The 25,000-nt window shown below is 30.8% G+C and overlaps 1 protein-coding gene and 1 long non-coding RNA gene across 7 annotated transcripts in view; one reads left to right on the top strand and one right to left on the bottom strand.

The window, feature by feature from the left end:
* The window catches only part of LOC145265352 (uncharacterized), a 314,468-nt gene that overhangs the window by 109,905 nt on the left and 179,563 nt on the right, over positions 1–25,000 (top strand). The gene's annotated exons all lie outside the window — the stretch shown is intronic.
* The window catches only part of LOC145265349 (S-crystallin SL20-1-like), a 295,253-nt gene that overhangs the window by 259,375 nt on the left and 10,878 nt on the right, over positions 1–25,000 (bottom strand). For 3 of the 6 annotated variants that reach the window (XM_080121120.1, XM_080121121.1, XM_080121122.1), the window contains one exon: positions 17,512–17,600. The exons of the other annotated variants lie outside the window; for them this stretch is intronic. In XM_080121120.1, the coding sequence (XP_079977246.1) occupies positions 17,512–17,521 (10 nt within the window). In that variant the 5' untranslated portion in view covers positions 17,522–17,600. The remainder of the gene's footprint in view (positions 1–17,511; positions 17,601–25,000) is intronic. 6 annotated transcript variants of the gene reach the window in all.

Here is a 25,000-nt window from a genome sequence, read left to right as displayed (position 1 = left end):
ACCCCCAGCACACTACACGACAGTTTTTTTTCACGTTTGAGAAAATATCTACAGATTTAACATATGTTTTTACGGTTATCGTGACAAAATAGCCATTTAATAGTTAAATATTTAGAGATTTATAAGAATTAGTAATTGTTTCGGAATCGGCATTTGTATCGGTATCGGTAAAAAAATCTTGGAATTTTCTCATGACTAATATATATATATATATATATATATATATATATATATATATATATATATATATATATATATATGAGTCATGAGAAAATTTCAAGATTTTTCTTGGAAAAAAAATTCCAAGATATATATATATATATATATATATATATATATATATATATATTAATAGAAAATCCATAGGAAAAATTATAAAGTCCAGGACCTGTACTGTACAGCTACTTACTGAAAATACTTCATCTTGTACAGAATAGGTACCTATTGGAAACTATTCTGAAATTAAACATCGCTATCAATTCAAGACGTATTATTTAAAAACAGACAGCACTTCATTACAACTTTAGTAACGCTTGGTCGGCATTTTCCGGTTATTTCCCTTCGATGTCGAGTGAGCCCGAGCCAACTACGTGGTAACTGTGGGGCAGTAAATGCAGAACTTATACAGTCTATATATATATATATATATATATATATATATATATATATATATATATATATATATATATATGAATAGAAAATCAATAAGAAAAATATATAAATGTTTATATCTTTTCTGTATTTATTTCCTACATGTTGCGGTGTAGGAATACAAAATGTCTTTTAAAAAAGACAAGACATTTTGTATTCCTACACGTCAACATATAGGAAATAAATGCAGAAAAGTTATAAACACGCCTGACGAATTCTCACGAGAATGTAACGCGGAATGTTCTGTGTAGCTTAATTGCTATATATTTTCATAATTTACTATATATATATATATATGTATGTATGTATGTATGTATGTGTTGGTTGGTTGGTTGGTTGGTTGTTTTTGTTTTACGGCATATCAACCGTTTTCGGGTTATTTAATGCCGAATCCAAAGATTTTGAAGAAAATTTTTAATAGATTATATATGTGGTTTTCAAGTCGGTTTCTATTTAACCCATAGTTGGAACCCTAACAGGTACTACCACTCCGGGTCAGAGTGGACCTGGGAGCAATGGTAATTAAAGGGTGGCTCCACACTCCCCATAGCCCACAAGCTGGGGCCTCACCACTGGATATAGTGTAGAACGGAGAAAAAAAGGCCGAAGACCCTCGTGTTTTGATGTGATGTTTTTTAATATAATAAACTAGTCATGACCACAGTTTCATTTCATTCGGACAAAACACTAAGAAACGGGGCTTAATTAGAGTTAAGGGCCGTTTTTTTTGGGGGGGGGTCACCCTGTAAAAATAAATAGATAGATAGATATATAGATTGATAGATAGATAGATAGATAGGGATATATGTATGAAAACGTTTGAAAAATTCAAATGATTATAACTTAGTAGTATCCCAAATATGCATCAAGAAAGACATCACCATGAAAACTGAATCAACCGATGCACACAAATACAAAGTCTATGATTAGAACGTTTGATTCAACAAGAATTATTATATGGTTAGTTAAATGATTATATATATCCAGACTAGGTCCAGTAAAGCAATGAACGAACTTATACGAAAGAAAACGCATTTATTTTTCTTATCTTTACATTTTCTCTTGCCAATTTCATGTGTTAAACAGAAAACATTATATATTAGACATTATTTAGAGTAAAAAAATAAATAAATGAAAACATTTATGCTTTTTATCAGATCTTATTTGTTTTTGTGGGAGAATATCTTTATTTCAAACAGCTTTAGAATTATATATTTATATCATACTTGCGGTTCCTGTGAATATCTCACATCGAACTTTTTCATATGTAATATAATGATATTGGCATTCGGTTGATATTCAGCGTAAATTGAGACGCCTAATATTATTGTAGTTCTTTTGTTACAACTGAAAAAGTATTTATCTAAGCTAGAAGGGACTCTCAGCGTAGCCCTTTCGTAAAATACGTTTAAATATAGTAAGTCAAATTATACAGATGTCGTATGTATTATTGTAGAGTAAATTTTCTATCGACTCTCATATATTAGGACGTTGTGATTTAAAAATTTCAAGAAATATATCCATATGACTTAGGGTGCATCAGCTTGAATCGAAACCTAAATTAAAACTTATATATATAGTAGAAATAGTAATTATAAAAACCTGAAGAAAGTGCCCAATACTGTTGTAGGGCAAATATGCGTTTTATTTTTTATTGCCGTATTTTTCTGTTTAGTTACAGCTGAAACAATAATGTAACTAAAAAGAAAAATACGGTAATAAAAAATAAAACGTATATATATATATATATATATGTATGTATATATATATATATATATATATATATATATATATATATATATATACACGTAAACTTGAGTTATTTCAGGTGCAATCAAAACCTAGACTTATGAAGAATTCTTTAAGATGTAAGCGTGATACGCAAAATAACACCCGCTATCGTATGAATATATAGATTAATTTTAATATCTATTGAACTTAACAGTTCCTCTACTAAGAAAGACACACACGCGCGCGCATATATATATATATATATATATATATATATATATATATATATATATATAGAGAGAGAGAGAGAGAGAGAGAGAGAGAGGGGGGGAATATAACGTTTTCTTTTTTTCCTATTATAAAAAGATATATCTATCCCTCTATGTATGTATGCAATTATGAATTTTAATGATTTCTTTTTCTTTATATATGTATATATATATATATATATATATATATATATATATATATATATATTTGTACATATATATATATATATATATATATTTTAAATTTCTTTTTGATAGTAAAAAATTATTAAGTAAATATATGTATACGTATATATATATATATATACATATTAAGACAATAACAAGTGACATATTATATATATATATATATATATATATATATATATATATATATATATATATAAACACCTTTCTATATACACTGCTTGATAATATCAGACCGCCGGCGTTTCCCTGTCGTAACATACGCAAAATATTATATTTTAATTTATACCATTTTCGTACTGATTTTTATAGAGCAAATCTATCTTCTTCTATACTCCTATATTTTTTTTTCTTTTGTGTGTATTTATATTCATATAAAAACCTTTTTTTTCTATTTATTTTAAAAAATATAGAATTTTCTTATATCTTGGTTGTGGAATTGCATTCACTAGCAAAGGATCTAGCTATTTTGCATATTCTTTTAAACATTCATTTTAATTAATTCCTTATTAGTTGCTTCGGTTTTTTAATGGGATTATAATCTTCAGTTAACTATTACCTGTAATTATATTCATGCAGATATTCTACATGATTTATACTTACATAATATTTGCGAAAAAATTTATAGTAAACACTAAATTGTTTCCATATATATTTATGTATACGTATATATTTTTGTTAAACAAATCTATCTATCTATCTATCTATCTATCTATATATCTATAAAAGTGAACGTGTCTGTGTATCTGTCTGTGTGTCTGTCTGTGTGTCTGTCTGTGTACATTTCCCTACGCAATAACTCTGTCAATTTTTTGTCTACAGACTCGAAATTTGAGATACAGTGTATTGAGATTTGGTAAACTCAATGTGATTGGTTTTCGGCCAGAAATTTGGCGATTAAGGGGTCAAAGTTTAACGATTTGACCTTTTATAACTCTACCTAACTCCTCCGAAAATTTTGCGTGTATACACTTGAATGTTTATATATAGGTTCCTTGCACATAGATCTAACTCTTGATTTGAGCCCTAAACAATAAATATAAAGGGGTCATAATAGGGGTCAAAGTTTTAAAAAATTGACCGTCTTTAGGAGGGGGTGCTCAGCATACACCTCACACCTGGGCAACGCCGGACACCCATGCTAGTTCTCTATAAAATTTTATTAGTCAATATATAGCAATGGTTTAAAAATTTATAACAATGACTAGAATGATATTAGCTAGAATCTAAACCAAAGTACGATTTTATCAATCTTCTCCGTAACCATCTGTACAATTTCTGCACCCCTAGAAATATGTGCGAAATAACCTTCTACGATGTATAAATGTGCGCTTGGCCATGCTTAGAAACACCAAGTAAATTTTACTTGTCAAGGTCAATACTTTTTTTTAACTGTGACCTCTTAGTAATAATTTTTATTGGTTAAATTCCGAAGCGAATTCATTCACATGGCTAAATCACCTATATATGAAGTTTTATATCGAAAATTGGCAGAAGAGTTTGGTATAAACCTTTCATGCGCGCGCGCACACACACACACACACACACACATATATATATATATATATATATGTATATATATATATATATATATATATATATATATATATATATATATATGTATATATATATATATATTTATATAATTATTTACTATAATAATTATTAAATGCCTACAAACATTAGTGTTTCATCTTCTCGGGAATCTTCAGTGCAAGGTGTCACGATTAACACCAGTCGCTAGATTCGAACCCGGCGACAGAAGCCATCTCTGGCTTCATTACAAAGATCGTATCATTTAGGTAACCGTTAGTCGCGTGAAATAACGTTGAAATTTTATTATTTAAATGTTGTTTATTTTTTTACGTCAGTCTAAGTGATCTAATCATTATATTTGTACGTGTTAGAATGTTAGCCTCCTAAATTCTACCAATTTTTGCATATTTCAGAAAAAAAATGCATAAATAGAATCATGCTTAATCGTTTAATAAAACCAATTATCTCATTAGCAACCATAAACAATGAATAATTAATAATTTAAAGTTAGATAATCAAAGTATATACAAACAAGTTAATTATTATTCAGGCGGTCGCATATGCATGACTGTGTATATAAAGAAATTTATTTTAATAATTTTTAAATTGAAAGATTGGGCTTTTAATATCAATACAAATGCGATAAAAAATCAACTATATACATAGTCTAAAGTAGCTATGAATAAAAAATGTAAAAATAAAAAAAAAAGTATGGAATTTAAATTACCGGAAAAAGAAAAGAAAAAAAATCTAATTTTACCTATCGCAGAATTAACAGCTGCATAAGCAGACTTACAAAAAAGAATTCAACTATGTAATTTTATTCAAAAGGAAAAAAAAAACCCTTAAAATTATTAAATAGAAAACGAGGATGATCAGTTGCCTACCATGTAGCTGTTTCGGAGATTTAAAAACAGGAGACCTGTAAAATAAATGCTTATCCAGAAACTACCAGCTCCCCAATAAAAAAAAATGTAGATACAATACAGTTACTATTTATACTAATATATAAAATAATAATATAATAATTATATATATAAGTAAATTATATAATGATAATAAGATTATAAGATCTATTTTGCAATATGTTAACTAGCATATAAATTTATGAGAATAAAAATGTATAAAACTTAAGTACGTTTCGTACCAGACAGGCAAATAGATAAGAGGAAGGAAACCTAGCCATACAAATCTAAAAACACAATATATATATATATATATATATATATATATATATATATATATATATATATATATATATATGTATGAAATATATATGGCGATTAAGCTACACTGAATATTCCGTGTTTCATCCACTCTAGGAGTCTTCACGCTTACGCGCATAAGCTTGAAGAGTCCTAGAGTGGATGAAACGCGGAATATTCAGTGTAGCTTAATCGCCATATATATTTTATAAATTACTGACTAGCTCTACCTACGTATTGAGCACTTTTGAAGTAAATACTTAAAGTTTACGCATAAATCTATACTTCGTATATTAATTTTATGTGAGTAAATTAAGTAGTTATATATATTTTATGTGAGTAAATTAAGTAGTTATATATATATATATATATATATATATATATATATATATATATAAATATAGATATTTATTGTCCTTACCTCATCAGAAGAATTAGCAACTATCAATCCACCAAAAAGAAATAAAATGCGTTTGGTCATGATTAAAAATCCAAAAATTGGAAGTTCCAAATGACGTATTGTAAGAAAGTAATAAGGTTATCGCAGCTTCTCTTCCAATTTTCGGATTTTTAATCATGCCCAAACGCATGTTATTTTCTTTTGGTGGATTGATAGTAGGTATTTCTTTTAAGGAGTTAAGGGTTAAATAAATTCAATGATTGATATAATAATTAAGTGATTGATCTTGTGCTACGAAACAGATACTGCTAAGAATTGTAAATGTCAAGTGTATTAAAGGAATACACTTTTAGATGATCAAAATCATGAAATTTGGAACAAAAAAATGTTATCATTTATTCATTATATGCTCTGTAATTATATTGAGTGAAGTTTTAATACTATTTTGTATATATTAACAATTATTTTTATATCTACTCATGCTAGTGTTCTATGCTTACGCAATTATCAGTGCATAAAGTGACTCATACTGCTCGCTGGAATGTTCGAATTTTTTCACAAAGTCACCATTGACCATAGGCTATCAGCTATCTCTAGGCCAGCAGCAATTAACACAAGGAAAGTACGAAAATTAAATATCAATAAATCCACAGCCGTACACACATATATATCTTATCGTTGTTTATTCCTTGTGAACCCGAGAAGTTACGCGATTATTTGAAAATCTGGAATATATATGGAGCAAGTTCGTAAGTTACGATGATGAATCCACAGCGTTTGCTAGTAATAAAATAAAGTATATATATATATATATATATATATATATATATATATATATATATATATCTTCAGCCATCTTTGTCAGTCTTGAATAAAGATGACTTATAGAGGAAACACACAATGTTGAGTATTTTAGGAACTTTTTCTTCTTTCAGCATCATATTCTCATGTATTTTGTTTCCTAAGCAAAAAATATCTAATTTTTCTGAAGAGTTTAAGCAAGATAAAAAGACATTGAAATTATACAAAGTGTTTGTTTCTTTATATCGAAACGGATCTGTAAAAAATGTACCGAAATGAAATTATGCTGCATTGTATGAAAAATACATGTTTGGATCATGAAATGTAACGATATTTTAATTCTTTTATATCTGTTCTGTTGTTATATTTTGCATAAATTGAACTCCTTAACAAAAAGAATTGAGTATCGTAAAGAGCGAAATATAATTGAAAAAACGTATTTTTCCAAAACACCTAGAGATGGTCCACACCATTTTTCATAGTTAAAGTCAAAGCTCGTAGTCATAACCTCTGTCAACACCATTAGACCGATCCTAACAAAAAAGGCATGATTATGCTCACCTACTTAAGGATGGCGCACACCATTTTTCCTGGTTAAGATAAAAGGTCAAGTTCATAGCCTATGTCTGTATACGCTTCTACAGCCAACGCCATTGGACCGATCATGACCAAACCTGGCATAATGTGGTCCCCCACCTAGAGATTATGCACAACAAGGTTAAGTTCAAATATCAAGGTCATAGCTTATGTATATATATATATATACTCTCCTAGAGCCCAAACTACCGGACTACATTGGTAAATCTGACTTGTTGATAGCCTGCAACCTAGAGATGGTGAAAATTATTTTAAAGTCAAGGTAAAATGTTAATGTCAGGACTTTGTTTTACGCTCAGATCCCTGCAAAGAGGGTACCCGAGCCTATGGCAATATATATATATATATATATATATATATATATATATATATATATATATATGTGTGTGTGTGTGTGTGTGTTTGTGTGTGTGTATATATATATATATGTATATATATATATATATATAATATTGACTACATAGATCAATAATTGTGAATTAAAATCAGTTTCCAAAAGAAAAAGAAAGAAAAATCATTTTAATTCATAATTATTGATCTTTTACTCAATATTAATATAGCCCTAGGATACATATATCTATTGAGCTTATTATATATCTACAGTACAATAAGCACTATTTTTTTTTAAAAGTGGTGATGTATTTATTAGTACATTAAAATAAACTCTGCTCTTTAGATACCTGGTCTCATTCCCTCTATAATATATATATATATATATATATATATATATATATATATATATATATATATATATATATATATATATATATATATATAAATGTGTGTGGGGGGTGTAAAATAACACAATTAAATGATTTAAGTTACAATTTACAAGAATGCCTTGTTTGACAAGATACACAAAAATAAAGAAGAAGAATTCCTTTTATGGCGGAGTTTCCAAGAATGAGTTCTTTTCATCAGAGGCAAGACTCTAGCTATAATTATTATAGCGAATCTATGAATTTGCTGTATGAATAGAAACTGCATTTTCTTGTAAATTATCATTCACGGTGTTTAAACGTGTTTCTTTATGACGAGCTCGATTTCCTATTTTGGTTGAGCTTTTAATTTTGTTAGGATTACCATGCAACTAGTAGTATTTATATTCGCTATAAGTTTACAGGAACATTTGAGTGTTTGGTATGTAAACTTCATTTTTAATTCTTGATTCAAGTATATATATATATATATATATATATATATATATATATATATATATATATATATATATATGTGTGTGTGTGTGTGTGTGTGTATGTGTGTGTGTGTGTAGGTATTTGATTATTATAGTAAAAAATAATTATGTCAGCCCCCTTGAGAAACTCGTTTCCATTCGTTGAACACATTCAGTTGAATTAAGTCAATTTCGCTCTTATGCATAGATCATCGTATAACGATTAGATCACTGTAACTTACGTGAAAAACATTTAAAAATAAAATGTTTAAATTCAACGCGTTAATGGTAGCCGATTGAATACGGTCTTTGCTAATCGAGCCAAAGATGGCTCGTGTTGTCGTGTTCGACTGGCGTTAATCGTGATACCATGCTCTAAAGATTCCCGAGAAGATGAAACACTAGTGTTTGTGGGTATTTAAATATTATAGTAAAAAATAATTATATATATATGTATATATATATATATATATAATCAAAATAAAGAACATGTATATGTATATATGCATAGATAAGAAATGCAATTAACTCTACACTCAACAAAATAGCAATACGTTAATTTTGTATCTGTATCAATTTCTTTGTTTACCAAATATTTTACCATGTGAACACACAGGACTATATATATAGGAAGAACTAAGATAGAAAGTAAAACATAATCATATACACGCATCTATAAAAGGATACATATGAAGCTTAGAAAATGATAAATTGCCGAAATGTATTCGTAATTTGATTGGACTTACAGTTTCTTCTTCATTGCAACTCCTCGCTCACACACGTGACGTTGCTAGTCTCAGTCTTTTCTACAAATACTATAATAGCATGTGTTCTTCAGAATTGTTTGATCTATTTCTGCTTCCTTTGTTTCAGCTCGTTTACTTCGTTGAGCTAGATGTCTCCATCAATTCGTTGTTTTAATAAATGTGGAACTATTTCCTGCTCACTGTTTTCCTTGTACCTACAGCCTTGCTCTTTTCAAGAATACGGTCTATAAGCATCTCCTGTCTTTGCAATAATACGCTTTCATTCTTGTTTGCTCCTTACATAAAGTGGCTTCAAGCCTTGTTTCGAGCGCTACCCATAAATAAATTACGTTAAACCCGCGTCAATTAAGGCGAGCAATTCAAGCTATCGTTATATTTAGCGTACCAATCGAATCGCCACTTGAGATATATGAAATTTACTGTTACTTTAATGCACGTCGGCTTAAAGTGTTTTCTTGAATATAAAAATAACGAATTTATTAGATATTCCTCTTAGTTTAAATATACTTACGAGCCATCTTTAATCGACGGTGCTAATTCCTTATATGTAAACTTGAAATCCTCGACAAATCATAAAACAGATTCCCAATTCTATCGAACGTAGATTAGCAATAATTCTATCGACGAAAATGTATTTACGGAATCAAACAGCAGTTACAATGCAGCTCTAAATAATAGTGCGTACCAAAATATATTATCCTAGCTTTTTTTTTTTTTTTTTTTTTTACACAGTGATCACCACTTATCAAGGCCCGGAAGCCACTCAGGGATAAGGGTTATTGCAAGTACATTACGTTAGTGAGGAGATTTGCTGATATGTTTACTTAAGGGGGCGGTTCATTAGGAATTTGTTAAAATTGGACTTGAAGACATCCAAGTTGTAGTCCGGAGGGAAGCAGGCAGACGGAACAGAGTTCCACAGGCGTGCAGTTCTAAGAAAGAAGCTTTGTTCATGAAATCTGCGTTTTGATTTAGGCACAGATATAGAGTGGGGGAAATTTTTCACAGTGGATTCAGCTAGACGGGTGTTTTTCGTGAAAGATTGGCGAGAGGGGACCAGAGATTGGAGTTCAGACGAGCATCTGCCTTTGATGAATTTTGTCTTCGACGATCGGACATTTCCATTTTTTCAAAAAAAGAAATACAAGGTGAATTTATATATATATATATAGAGAGAGAGAGACGGACAGACAGAGAAAGAAAGAGAGAGAGAAATGTGCGTGGCTCAAAGGCTGCAGAATATATATATATATAATTATTGTTTTACTATAATAATTAAATACCTACAGACACTAGTGTTTCATCCTTTCGGGATTCTTCAGTGCAGGGTGTCACGATTACTACCAGTCGAACGATTCGAACCCCGCGACACGAGACATCTCTGGCTCGATTAGCGGAGGCCATATCCATTCAGCTACCATTAACCGTGTGAAATAGCGTTGAATTTTAAACATTTTAATTTAAATGTTCATTACGTCAGACAGACAGTGATCAAATCGTTATACGATGATCTACGCATAAGAGCTAAATTGACCGACTTTTAATTCAACTGAAAGTACTCAACGATAAGAAACGAATTTCTTAAAGGGGCTGTCATAATTATTTTTTTACTATAATATATATATATATATATATATATATATATATATATATATATATATATATATATATATATATATCAGGTTTAATATAATAATCGATCGGGAAGTGTCTCTATAATAAGAAATACGTTATCTGCATTAATTTGAATATTTTTTAAGCGTATTTTACGACCAGCTGAGGCTGGACGGCTTATTTTTATTGTAAATTAAATACAAACAGCATATACTAATTGATAGTACAAAAGCAAAACCAGAATCGAAAAGAAATATTACTTGGTATGCTCCGCCCTATAATCAGATACTAAAAACTTAATAAATTAACTACTTGATTAAATACTTCTATGTAACAAATCCCTTTCCCAGAATTTTGATAAAAGATATTAACAAAATCTTTCTGGGAAAACTTAGAGATAATAAAAAAGCACATAATTTCTACTATTATATAAAAAGAACTTTGTGTAGCTGTGTATGTATGTGTCTGTGAGTTCGTACTCGATGACGGGTGGGCTGATCTTAATGAAATTTCGAGCGAAGGTAGTTTATGTGCCTAGCAGTGTTCTTAGATAGGTTTTGTCTCGGAATGTTATCGATAAGAATCGCTAATTGATAATCGAAATTATCCCATGAAAAGAGGAACAGGCGATTTGGACCAAGTGTAACAGCTTACACAGCCTAACGTCAGACGTGAATTTGAGAAAGTTTTTTCGCTATATAAGCCGAAAGGCCGAACATATAAAATCAGCGGTAGGCGCGGTCGAATTGTACGTGTCTGTTTAAAGCACAATTTTACAATGATACTTGACTTTTTTATTTTTTACTTAATTTCAAGCCATTATAACTCAACAAGCAATAATTCCAGGCATATGACAGTAGGTATAAGAAAGGCGCTTTAGAAATGAATGCTTTTGTTTTGAACACAAGTGGATCATGATACTTGACTTTTGTATTTTAAGCATTAATGCAAACCATTATATAGAAAAATATTTTTTTAAATCTAAAGTAGGTTCTCCACAGTACAATGTAGACTACTATATAATCACTACGAGAAGCATATGGAGCTTCTTGCAGGTGCATCACGATCTGTCCCTAATTAAAGCAGGTAATAGATTTGATTGAAAGTTGACTAATAAAATATAGGAGTGTGAAACATATGTTGATCATCATTCAATTTGGGGCAATGTCGGATAAGCATACGTGTAAAAGACTAAATGGGAGCGACTATGAAATAATAACAGATTTCATTAAAAAAGTGGTTAATATTTCAGCTATAAAAATAAACGCTAAGAATAACAAAAGTATAAACCGAACCCCGAATAGCAAACATCCAAATAGAAATATAGAGGATAATAATGAAAAGAAAAGCTGTAACTGTAGCACTAGTTTTGTTTTTTACACATCTTTACGCCACAATAAAGCATATCGCCACTTGGATGTGAGGGGCTACTAATAAGATAAGATTAGCAAGATGTTGGTTTACATTACATTTAAACTTCTGCGTTGCATTGCTCAGGGAAGAAGGAGAGCAGGAAGGGAATTCCAAAGCCTAGCTGTTCTAGAGAAACTATTAGAATAGAGAGCTTTCTGGTATTTAAGGACTTCAACAGTTAAGGGATGTGATTTTGCTGTTAAGCGAATTTGTCGGGGAGGCACAAGCGAAATGAGTTCATCATCTTTTATTAAAGTACTTGTAGAACAGACACAGGGATGCAACATTACAGCGATTGGACAGAGGTTAGAGCTCAGTTAACAAAGTGGGGCCTATTAGATTGGGGGGGGGCGATTTTTTGAACCCTATAAAAGAGAGATAGACGAGTGATAGATGACAAATACCAAATCAAAAGCATTGTTTATAAAGTCAGAATATTGACTAAATCCGGTATAATAAGCATTACATAGGTATGGCCTCATTAGATTTTATATAAGTATTTATTACGACCACAGAACATTCACTAAGAAAATCGCCGCGTTATTTTCATGGCAGGTGCTCGTCTGAACTCCAATCCCTGGTCCCCCCTCGCCAATCTTTCATGAAAAACACCCGTCTAGCTGAATCCACTGCGAAAAATTTCCCCCACTCTGTATCTGTGCCTAAATCAAAACGCGGATTTCATGAACAAAGCTTCTTTCTTAGAACTGCACGCCTGTGGAACTCTGTTCCGTCTGCCTGCTTCCCTACAACTTGGATGTCTTCAAGTCTAATGTTAACAAATTCCTAAGGAACCGCCCCCTTAAGTAAATACTCCATCAAATCTCCACACTAACGTAATGTACTTGCAATAACCCTTATCCCTGAGTGGCTTCCGGGCCTTGATAAGTGGTGATCACTGTGTAAAAAAAAAAAAAAAAGCACTAGCTAACCATTACTGCAAGCTCATAGAAAGAGGACACTCGCTAATAATAAAGTAAAAAGTTAAAAAATAATCGACAGGAAAATACAAGTAGAAATTAAGACGACCCGTGATTATTATATCTGAATGAGAAATTCGAAATCTCAATTTTAAAAAGAAAATCGAAAACCTTGTGAGTGAAATGTGAGTTAAATTAAGGACCTCGTGTGGATTATACCTAAATTAGAAATTTTTAGATTATAAAATCCATTAAACTGTAGAAGCACAATAGCAGTAAATAGTAATAACAAAATAAACTTTAAGTATAGCAAAAAAAAAAAAAATAACTAAAATAAACTAAGCACCAGACAAGCGCGTGTAAAGCAAATCTCAACTATTAATTTAACCTTTAACATTTAAATAAAAATTAAATAAAAATCGTGGCCGATCGTATTCAAAACACAACAGTAGAACAGGATGTAGAAATCAGCCATACCTTGTGTAAGTGAAACTTGACTATTGGCTAGCGAAACTAAGTCTGCGGGAGAGAATAACAATGGAATTAATAGGTTAGCTAGCTAAACTGAACAATTTTTATATTTATAAAACATCAGGTAAAATGAATTCCAGGCATTTTTTTCCATGCGATTGTGAAACGCGGAAGATTTTGTGTAGTTTAATTGCAACAGACAGCAATATAGCACCACTACACTGTAAAGAAACGGCGATGCCAGTAAGCGTTCTAATCTTATAGCTTAAGCACTAAAACTGTTGAACTTTGGAATTCCCTCCCGTGTCCCTGCTTCTTCTAACTGTGCGGACATACGCAAGTTCAAATGTAATCAGAACATACATCTCATCGCTCGACTCCCTACAAAGTATCCCTAAAGATTTGGTTCAAAATAGTAACACCTTATGTCCAAGTGAGATTGTGCCTTGTTTTCGGTGAAAAAAAGTGAAATGAAAATATATTTCTACTAGCGGGGGTACCCGGCGTTGCCCGAGTGTTTGTTTCCGGGACGGGGGGGGTTAAAATGTTATGGTAGGTAAGTAGGAAGGATCAAACCCGGAGTCATGAGTAAAAGTAGGAAAATAAAGTTTGAAAAAAAAAACAAAACAAAAAACATCTGCAAAGTTAACAGTTCGGCCACCAAGAAAAGTCCATTCCAGTTGTTTAGAAAAAAAAAAAAAAAAAACGACTACGGTAGGTCGGCGCGAACGTGAAAATATAATGTGAATTGTCCAGCACGCTAACCACTACGCCACAGAGCACTGCAGCTAAGTTTAGTGATTTTAAATAACTTCACATGAAAGAACTACGAAGCTAAACCGGTGTTCTCTTCTCAACCGTTCCTTGTGAACGATCCCCAAACGGTGTTAAGTGGTGGCAGGGGGAGGAGGAATTTATTAGAGAGAAAATATTTTACCACTTCCATTTATCTTAACCGATTTTGGCCGTGACCTCTCAGCAGAAAAAAGTATAGAAATCTAAGATTATCGAGGAATTTGAGAAATAATAAGCCTATAACACACCTCAGATATTGTTCTGCCGTTTGTGCATATTATATTTGCATGAAATATCTTGATTTTTAATCCTATTAAGGTCAAAATCCGACGGGAAAAATGAGTTCATTTTATTTACATAGAGAAGATAACTTACTACTGGATAATCTACCCGGCGTTGCCCGGAAATCATTACTTTCATTTTGCTTCAGTTTCCTTTTTAAACTATCTATTTTTACTATAACGTCATATATGATGCATACTACACATTGTCTAACAATAACATAAGCGTCTTCAAGTCTAATGTTAATAAATTCCTATTGAGTTATCCTTTTAAATAACCTTGCCTTAGCTAAGTTCCACTATGACTAATTTTGCCTCACCATCTACCTAACGCTTATCTTTAAATGGCCTGATGCTTTTAAATGTGGTAACATTCCAAGTATATATATATAAAGTCAAATACCTGAATTATGTTTGTGTGTTTGTAAACAGTATACGTCATAGATGACATCATTGTAAATTATTCAGGTATTTGACTTCATTATAATACTAGCGGGGGTACCCGGCGTTTCCCGGGTGTGGTGAGGTGTATGTGTGTGTGTGGGGGGGTAAATCAAAACAAAATGGAAAATAATATACCTTGTTTAAATAGTATGAAAACAACGAAAGTGATGCACAATAAAGAACAAGCGAACGATGTAAAAACTTCTTTAAAAAATCGAAAAACAAAAACAAAAAAGCGGACGTAATGGAAATAAAAAATGAATGAAATAATGGCATAAATGACCTTGTTTTAATATTAAAACTTAAGAAATCGACAAAAAATATATCTGACATCTCAGCTCGAACCTGCAATATTAAGATAAAGACTCTGCTATTATACCGAGTGGACTATGATCGCGTGATCGAAAGTAGGTGTTTTTTCATATTTAAATTTATTCAAGAAGGAATTTAATTCCGCATGCTTGTTTGGCCAAATTGTCATGAAGGAACGATTTTTGCTACCCCTTCCTGTAGAAAATTGTCCAGGTAGGCGTTAAGGAATTAATGTTTATACCCAATATTTCGATATTTTTTGTCCGAAAGTCGAGCTTAAAAATGATATCGATTTCTTGAAAATCCGTCGCCTTTTTAGAAAATAATAGGCAGGCATAGAAACATGTATACATACATACATTTAAACAGACAGGTAAGATTTATATTATAGAAAAATGATGATGGACTCTTCCGTCGATTTCGGCGTATGGGATTCCGCCACAACAACTAAGTTGCTCGGAAATCCGCACAGAATATTAGTCTATAGTGGTGAGGGCTTTGTGTAGAACCATCCACTCTTTTCGGTATTACTGCTAACCTTTGCTGGTGCCACGGGACAGAGTATACAGTAAACCGCAGGTTTTTACATCAGTTTCTCTCTTCTAGACGCTTGCCTTAACGAGGGCTTGAGGTGCATCAATCCCAGTGAATTAATGCGACCTCAGGTACCAACCTGGAAATGTCTACGACTCGGCGCGGTACATGCAGCACCCAAATGGTACTGGTCAGGCTCAAAGTTTCTTAACTTCGGTGATTGTGCCGCATATATATATATATATATATATATATATATATATATATATATATACATATATATATATATATATATATATATATATATATATATATATATATATATATATATATATATAGTGAGAGGGAGAGGGAGAGGGAGGGAGAGAGAGATAGAGATAGAGATTCGGTCTCATACAGATTTCCATCACTTTACGGAAACATCTATTTAAGAGATACACACCCATAAATCCTGATAGATTTCTTAATATTAAAAGTAATATTTTTATGACTACTCGTAATTCTAATTATCGCATTTCATTGAAAAATGTTCTAAATTGAAAATGATGACCTACGCTTAATTATTTTTATTTTCAAATTACAACTTCCGGTTACGTTTACGCGTGGATACATCTCGACATAGCTTGCTTTGAAGTTAATTATTTGCCACTTGGATTACTTTAGAAATATTTACTTTGAAAATAAACTCGGCATGAGACGAAATTAATAACAAGGCTTGTCTGTTAAAAAATGGACGGATAAAAATAAATAAATAAGATGTTGGTACTGGTGGTAATGTTGTTGCGAATCGCCAGGAAATGACCTCGAGACCATGTTGCAATAGATTCGTAAATGGATGGTAACATTAAATGCTAGTAAAGTCTAAGTTGCTCTCCTTTAAGAATTACAAGAGGCTTTTTAAACACCGATATCCATTACAAATAACACCCTGACACAAATACATTGAGGACATTGCGAACGCTACTGAAAAGAAAGTAGGTTCTCTCTCTTGTCTTAGGAAATAACTCACAGCTGAAAGTGTCCTGTGCGTCTACAAAGCCACCATTCGCACATGCATGGTAGGTTGTTGCCGCTTCTGGGTTGGTACATCTACCACTTGTCTTTCCCTCTTGAATAGAATTCAAAACAGTCTTCAATCTCATCTTCCACTTTGTCAACTAATCTCCAATCCCTGTCCCATCGCCGCAATGCTGCATCTCTGTGATTGATTTACAAGTATTTTAATGGAATGTGTTCTAATGAACTTGTTACACTTGTACCTTCTCACTGTACATATCCCCGACAAACCCGCCTATCAACAAAATAACACCCCGTTACTGTTTAAATGTAACGTAAATCGACAGCTGGTTAATTTTTCTTAGGAAGGTCGATGATTTCATCGGCCGAAGTGTAAGAATCACAAAAGCTAACCTTTTTTCATATGATGTTACCTCAAGTAACAGCACGAAACGGGATAGTCCACCAGATTAGATGAATTTTTGTCCTGAAATCCAGGAAATCTAAAAGAGCAAATGAAAAAAAGAGTTGCTATAACATATTTAAACGGTTAAATACGGAGAGAGAAACTATGTTCCTAACTTCTTCATTAACGCCGTATTTTAGAAGTAAAAACAAGCTTTAATGGATTATTCGAATAACTATGCATCTCATATAGGGATCAAGTTGTAGACCAAAGAAAGGAGTTTCCTTGATATCTTAGAACTTTGACTGAAGTAAATTGAAACAAAAAGAGATGCATAACACACACATATATATATATATATATATATATATGTATATGTATATATAAAATAAAAAATTAAATAAAAATTACAATTAAATTTACCAAAATGATCCAAAATGGTAAAACTGAAGTATATTATAAATATTAAAGAATTAATATTTATACAGTTATCTCAGCCAGATGTAAAAGCTCGATAAAACCAAATAGGAGATAGAGCTTATAATCTTCCTTATTTATATTTATGTCCCGGAAGCAGTGTGAAAAGCATATCTTATTTTTCTTTTATTAATATTATTGGAATTTTTCCCCCTTTTCCCTTGTACATATTTGTGAATTATTCCATGGATTTCGGCCTTTGGATTATTTTGGACAATCTTCCAATTACGGGATTTCCTTGAATTTTACTTGTGCAAATGGAAATTCAATTAACTTTCTTGAAGTTTTATTTCTGGATTTTACTGTCATTGGATTATTTATCGTTCACCAGACTATCCATTCACGTGTAATCACCTTTTTCTTCACCATATTCCCTCTGCTTCACTTTTTTGTTATCAAGAAAGATCTTTGACTTACTTGTTGTTTCATCAAATACTTTTGTATGCAAAATCCGATCCCGAATTTTGCTAATTCCTACCCTCTGATGAGAAGGAAAGCATTTCTCCGAAACTCCGCGGATTAAGGACTATCCATTTATCAAGTGTGTACTTTTCAGATTAAATATGTTTTTAACTCTTTTTCAGTGTTTTTTAACATGTTTTATTAACTCTTTGCTCGTGTATATATATATAAATTTTTTTTTTTTTACTATAATAATTATTAAATACCTACAGACACTACTGTTTCATCTTTTCGGGAATCTTCAGTGAAGGGTGTCACGATTAATACCAGTCGACCGATTCGACCCGCATCACGAGACATCTCTGGCTCGGTTTAGCGAAGACCTAATCCATTCGGCTACCATTAACCGCGTGAAATAACGTCGAATTTAAACATTTTAATTTTAAATGTTCATTTACGTCAGTCAGAGAGTGACCCCCAAACAAAGCAAATTGCCACTTTGGTGTAGGGGGCTACTATCAGGGGCAACAACTACTGGGGTACTATGTAGGGATTTGGGCAGCAAGATGTCGGTTCACGTTACACTTGAACTTCTGCACGTCAGTACTGTTGGGGAAGCAGGGACCTGGAATGGAATTCCAGCGTCTAGTTGTTCTGGGGAAGAAACTATTGGAGTAAAAAGATATTTTACATCTAGGGATCTCTACAGTGTGGGGGTGGGATTTAGCAGCCTGTCGGGTTTGTCGAGGGTGCTCACGTCGTGGGGGAACAAGTGCTTGCAGTTCGTCAGAGCATTCACCACTAAAATACTTGTAGAAAAGGCACAGGGATGCAACATTTCGTCGATGGGACAGAGGCTGAAGCTTAGATGCCAGTTTAGGGCCTATCAGGTTTGCGACTCTCTTTTGAACCTTGTCAAGGAGCGAGAGACTAGTAGCAGATGCACCAGCCCTGATGTGACAACAATACTCCATACATGGGCGAATGGTGGCCTTATAGAGGTACAGGATACTTTCCGGTGTTAGTAATTGTCTAGCCCGGTAGAGAGAGCCCACCTTTCTTGCAGCAGCCCTGGCAATGCCTTCCATGTAATTGTTCTAACTCATGTTTCCTGTGAACGTTAGGCCAAGGAGTTTGAATATATATACAATAATATATTATGCATATATATTTTTTCTAATTAAGCCAACCATGGGAGATGGCATGGTGATGGCATTTTGGTTTTTCTATCCATCTAATTTCTCGAATCCACTCAACTGTGAATGGACCTATCTTGGACTATTGTACTATTGAAAAAAAAAAAACAATTCCCATAATTTCAGCTGCGTTGAAAATTTTCCAAACGGAATAATTCTAATCAATTGGATTTAATTTCGGACTTCATTGTTTCTAAAGATTTATTTTCACCTTCGGATCACCTTTAAGAGAGTCTTCATTCAAGCTGCAATTTTATGCTCGTTTCGTTCTTATATTTTTACATATTCTACATTTCTCCTCATTGTTTTTTTTTTTTAAGGACATGCACATTTTTGCAATTCATGACGAAAATAAATTGCAGTTAAATTTCACGCCGGAACAGCACATTCTAGCATTTCTACAATTATAATTTGCTGATTTCTTTCCGTCCTCTAATGAGAAGGATAGCAAGAGTAGTATTTTTTTGAAACTCCGCTGAATAAAGACTTTCTAAATTGTATTTTGTAGTAATCGGTCGAACAATAAATATAATTTTATATTTCAACTTCCAGTTTTTTATTTTCTATTATAATAACTCTACCTCCTATTATTTGTGTATTGAGTTATTTTTATTTGGTTGGGATTAAAATATTTATATATAATACTTTTATTTATATTAGATCAAAGTTTACCAATGCTTATATATATATATATATATATATATATATATATATATATATATATAACTATGGGATCCCGATTTTAAATCTCGCGAGATTCAGCCACCCTGGTGAGTCGTAGACGACGATACACGTGTGAGCGAGACAATACATTTTAAAAACAATACATGCCGCTCTCAATCTGGGGGTACTAAATTGGTAAAAGGGAATTTTTTTCTGATTCACAGTCAGGTAAGAATGTACTTTTGTATAAATAATTGAATTCATTCCAAAGTATCGTAAACAAATGAATTATATATATATATATATATATATATATATATATATATATATATATATATATATATATATATATATATATATATATATACTAGCTTAAGTTCCCGGATCTTTGGAGGTATGTGTTGAGCAAAAAAAAATGTAGTAATAGGCAGGCAGGCTTGAACCTGTACCGCAAAGGTGGAAAAGAACGAAAGAAAAGAGAGAGAAAAAAAGGCGACATCTGTGCCGTTGCGTATATCGCCAAACCGAAATTGGCAAATGATTAAATCAAGGTTAGTCTATCGAAAAGCAAGATCAACTTCCAAAAATATCGGCGAAAAAACCGACCTGTCCTTGTAGAAAAGTTCCTAGTGGAGGGTGAATGAATGAATGTTTTTAGCAAATTTTTCGATATTTGTCGTCTGAAGGTCGCGCTTTAAACCGATATCGATCTCATGAAAACGAAAGTTTTAGGCAGACATACAAACATGCATACATACATACATTTAGACAGACAGATGATATTTACATTATAGGTATATAATGAGTGAGATAGATATATTTTCACTGCATTAACGTCTCTATAATATTTAAATGATATATTTATATTTTATACATATGCTGTTAATTTTATGTTTACATGAGGAGTATTCCCAAAGTATTGCCTGCCATTTTTCTACCAGAATTGATCATGGGGAATTCCAAATTGCATCGGTAACTTGACTGAACTTATCATTCATGTTGTGAAAGTTACTTTTTGTGCGCCAGAAATTGACGGTATGAGTCTCAAAGAAAGCAGCAATATGTAATTGAATTTTTGGGAAAAATGCATTGAGAATTGTGGTGAAGAAAAATAAATGTTGTCGTGACATTTTAGGGTTTGTTTTCACGCCGGAAAATTTAAAGAGGAAAAAAATTAATAGTTTAAATAAGGAATTAGAATAATATAATTTATTTATACAAACACCCACGCGTGTATAACGGATATATATATATATATATATATATATATATATATATATATATATATATATATATAATATATATATATATATATTTGTTTATTTAATATATATATATATATATATATATATATATATATATATATATATATGGGCTTAAAAAGTTAAAATCCGGAAGTGTACTCGGTTTACCTAAATAGAAACGGAAGTCACCAAGCATGAAATGAAATACAAAACCGTATGGAACCATGTGGAACCACTAAAAACCTTTCATACTTTTTTTCATTACAACAATCTATTTATCCATTTTAAGAAATTTTTAAGACAAATGTTTTAAATAAGTTTGTTGGGGGGTAGATAAGACAAGTAAGGTTTATAATGAACTTTTATGCATTATTTATACATTATTTATGACAAAATTCTGTGATAAAACTTGTGCCACACAAAAATATATTGTTTCAAAAGACACCATTTATAGAAATGTAAATAATAAAAATTGTAATTAGTTATTATTATTATTTTTTTTTTGAGGTAACACAAAAAATAACAAGTGAAACATGCCTGGTACCCCGCACAGTGAACGAGACATAAAATAAATGACTAAGTTTATCATTACCCCCCCACACACACACACATGTAGCCCCAAAAGTCCTCAGAGGATATCAAATCCTAGTAAAAATGAACAAACGGTGCAGTTTATGGCCTTAACATTTGAGTTCTGCATATGCCAAAAAAAACAAAAAACGAAATGACTAAGTCCGTCATTTGCCTCCACTTTTAGCCCCAAAAGTCCAAAAGGACTGAACATATTTAAATTTGAGTTCAGCATCATACAAAACTGCTAAATAGACGTACTCAGAAAATTATGGACAAATATGGTAAAATAGTCCCAAAATGGAGTGTTTTCTTAGTCCTAAAAGTGTTCCTGGGGCACACCCAAGAGTTATCGCGAAGCATAGACAAAAAATAAATATATAGAAATGAGTTAGTTACAATTGTTCAGAAAGTTGTATGAAAATTCAAGGCATCATTTTTTTTGGAATTAGCACAAAAGTGTCAATTTTAGCCATTTAAATCCAAAAAGCCTCCCTGGGATGGGGGGGGGGTCAATCGAGTTTTCCAGAAAAATCCGTTCTGTAATTGTCTACTAATATTATGTTTAATGTTTGTGCAAATTTTCAAAAACTTCGTAGTTATTAAGAGAAGTGCGGACAAGAAAGGTGAATTTACAGGTCCACCCTCATTTTGTCGGGGTCCCAAAAATAATTTATAGAAATGTTAAAAAAAAAAGGTTATAATTTTTTTATTGTTTCATGATGGCTCTAAAAGTGTTAAAACTAAAATATTTTTTTAAAAAATTATTTTAATATTTACTTCATGTTTAGTGACTTCCGCTCCGTTCAATAAGTAAACCAAGTCAACTTCCGGCGTTTACTTTGACTGAAGCATATATATATATATATATATATATATATATATATATATATATATATATATATATATATATATATATATATATATATATATAATTATTTACTATAATAATTATTAAAAACCTACAGGCACTAGTGGTTGATCTTTTCGGGAATCTTCAGTGCAGGATGATTTTATATATATATATATATATATATATATATATGTATATCTTTATTCGATTGGCAAAATTTTAGAATAATTTTAAAGAAGTGAACCATCGCGTAAATTCAATCAACTAAAAAATGGAAAACGGGGTGAGGAAAAGAAAAAAAAATATATAATGGGGCAAGTTATATGTACAATTCAATATAATAAATAAGTCGATTAAAAACGGTCGTTAAATTATACCCAAACCGCTTATATATATATATATATATATATATATATATATATATATATATATATATATATATATATACATGTTATTCTTTATGTAAATACAGTTATATAATGCAATGGTATGCAGACCGTTTCAATCATATTTGATTTCATCAGGCATAAAAAATTAAAATGCAAAAATTAAAAATGTCCCTGACATTTCCAAATTTTGAGGAGAGAAAATATGCCAGTTACTTGCCAAATATTACTGTATTTACATAAGGAATAATAAAAAATACAGTTTGCTCTTTTTGATTGAGAACAATCAACAGACCTTATTGAAATGCAATTCTACTTCTTTTGTGGATATTTTTCCACCTGGAATATATATATATATATATATATATATATATATATATATATATATATATATATATATATATATATAACTACTTTATTTACTCATTCAAAAGTGCTCAGTACGTAGGTAGAGCTAGTAAGTAAGTTATAAAACATTTTATAACTTACTATATATATACACATATATATATATATAGATAGATAGATATAAGTTATATATATATAAGTTATATATATAAGTTATATATATATATATAAGTTATAAAACATTTTATAACTTACTATATATATATATTATATTTTTAACATAATATATATATATATATATATATATATATATATATATATATATATATATATACGTTAATTATACATTTTATCCTTAAATACTATAACATATATATGTGTACGGAAATAATATTTACGTCAATACAATAATATATGAAATTTATATAAAGATGAACGTCATAAATTACAGAAAAGATAATTGTATATATAAAAGAATCATAGATATTTACATAAATATAACTATGATTATACATAAACATACTATTTATATTGTGGAAACCTACTGTATTCATATTTGGATATGCATATAACATTTATACGACAGTAAATATAATTAAGATATGCCTACAGCAATTATATGTATTTATATGTAACTTCGACTAAAGTTATTTTCATGCTTATACATTTTCAAATAGAAAATGTATAAGTCAATTATACACACACGCATATACATATTTATATATACGTATATACATCTTTATATATACGTATATAAATTTGATATGACAACTAACAAGTCCACGTAGTAATATATAATATACATATAGCATTAAGGACGCAAAATATATTTTCGATAAGTTTTTTTAACCTTTCATAGCAATAATATTATAATAATGTAAACTAATGGGACCTGCGGAAATTCCGCAGAAACTCATTCATATGTAATATATTGATGTATGCTTTCTGTTGATGTTCAGTGTAAATTGAGACACTCTGATATGCTTGTAGCTTTTTGTTAAAACTTAAAAAAGTATTTGTCTAAGCTAGCATAACGCCTATAAAGCCCCGTCGTAAAGTACGCTTAAACATGATATTTTAATTCTTGCAAATTTCGTATATATTATTATAGAGTTAATGTTGTATCGATGTTTAATTATTATAAAGCTGCGAGTTAAATACACACACACACACACACACATATATATATATACATATATATATATATATATATATATATATATATATATATATATATATATATATATATATATATATATATGATTAGGTGCATTAGCTTGAATCGTAACAGGAAATTAAAACTTATGAAAAAAATATATGTATATATATGTAACTTGAGTTCCTTCAGTCATAATCGA

The sequence above is a fragment of the Euprymna scolopes genome, chromosome 40 (genome assembly GCF_053919585.1).
Source record: "Euprymna scolopes isolate OS-2025 chromosome 40, ASM5391958v1, whole genome shotgun sequence".
Classification (NCBI taxonomy): domain Eukaryota; kingdom Metazoa; phylum Mollusca; class Cephalopoda; order Sepiida; family Sepiolidae; genus Euprymna; species Euprymna scolopes.
Note: the sequence above shows the minus strand (reverse complement) of the source record. Positions and strands in the feature narration are given on the sequence as shown.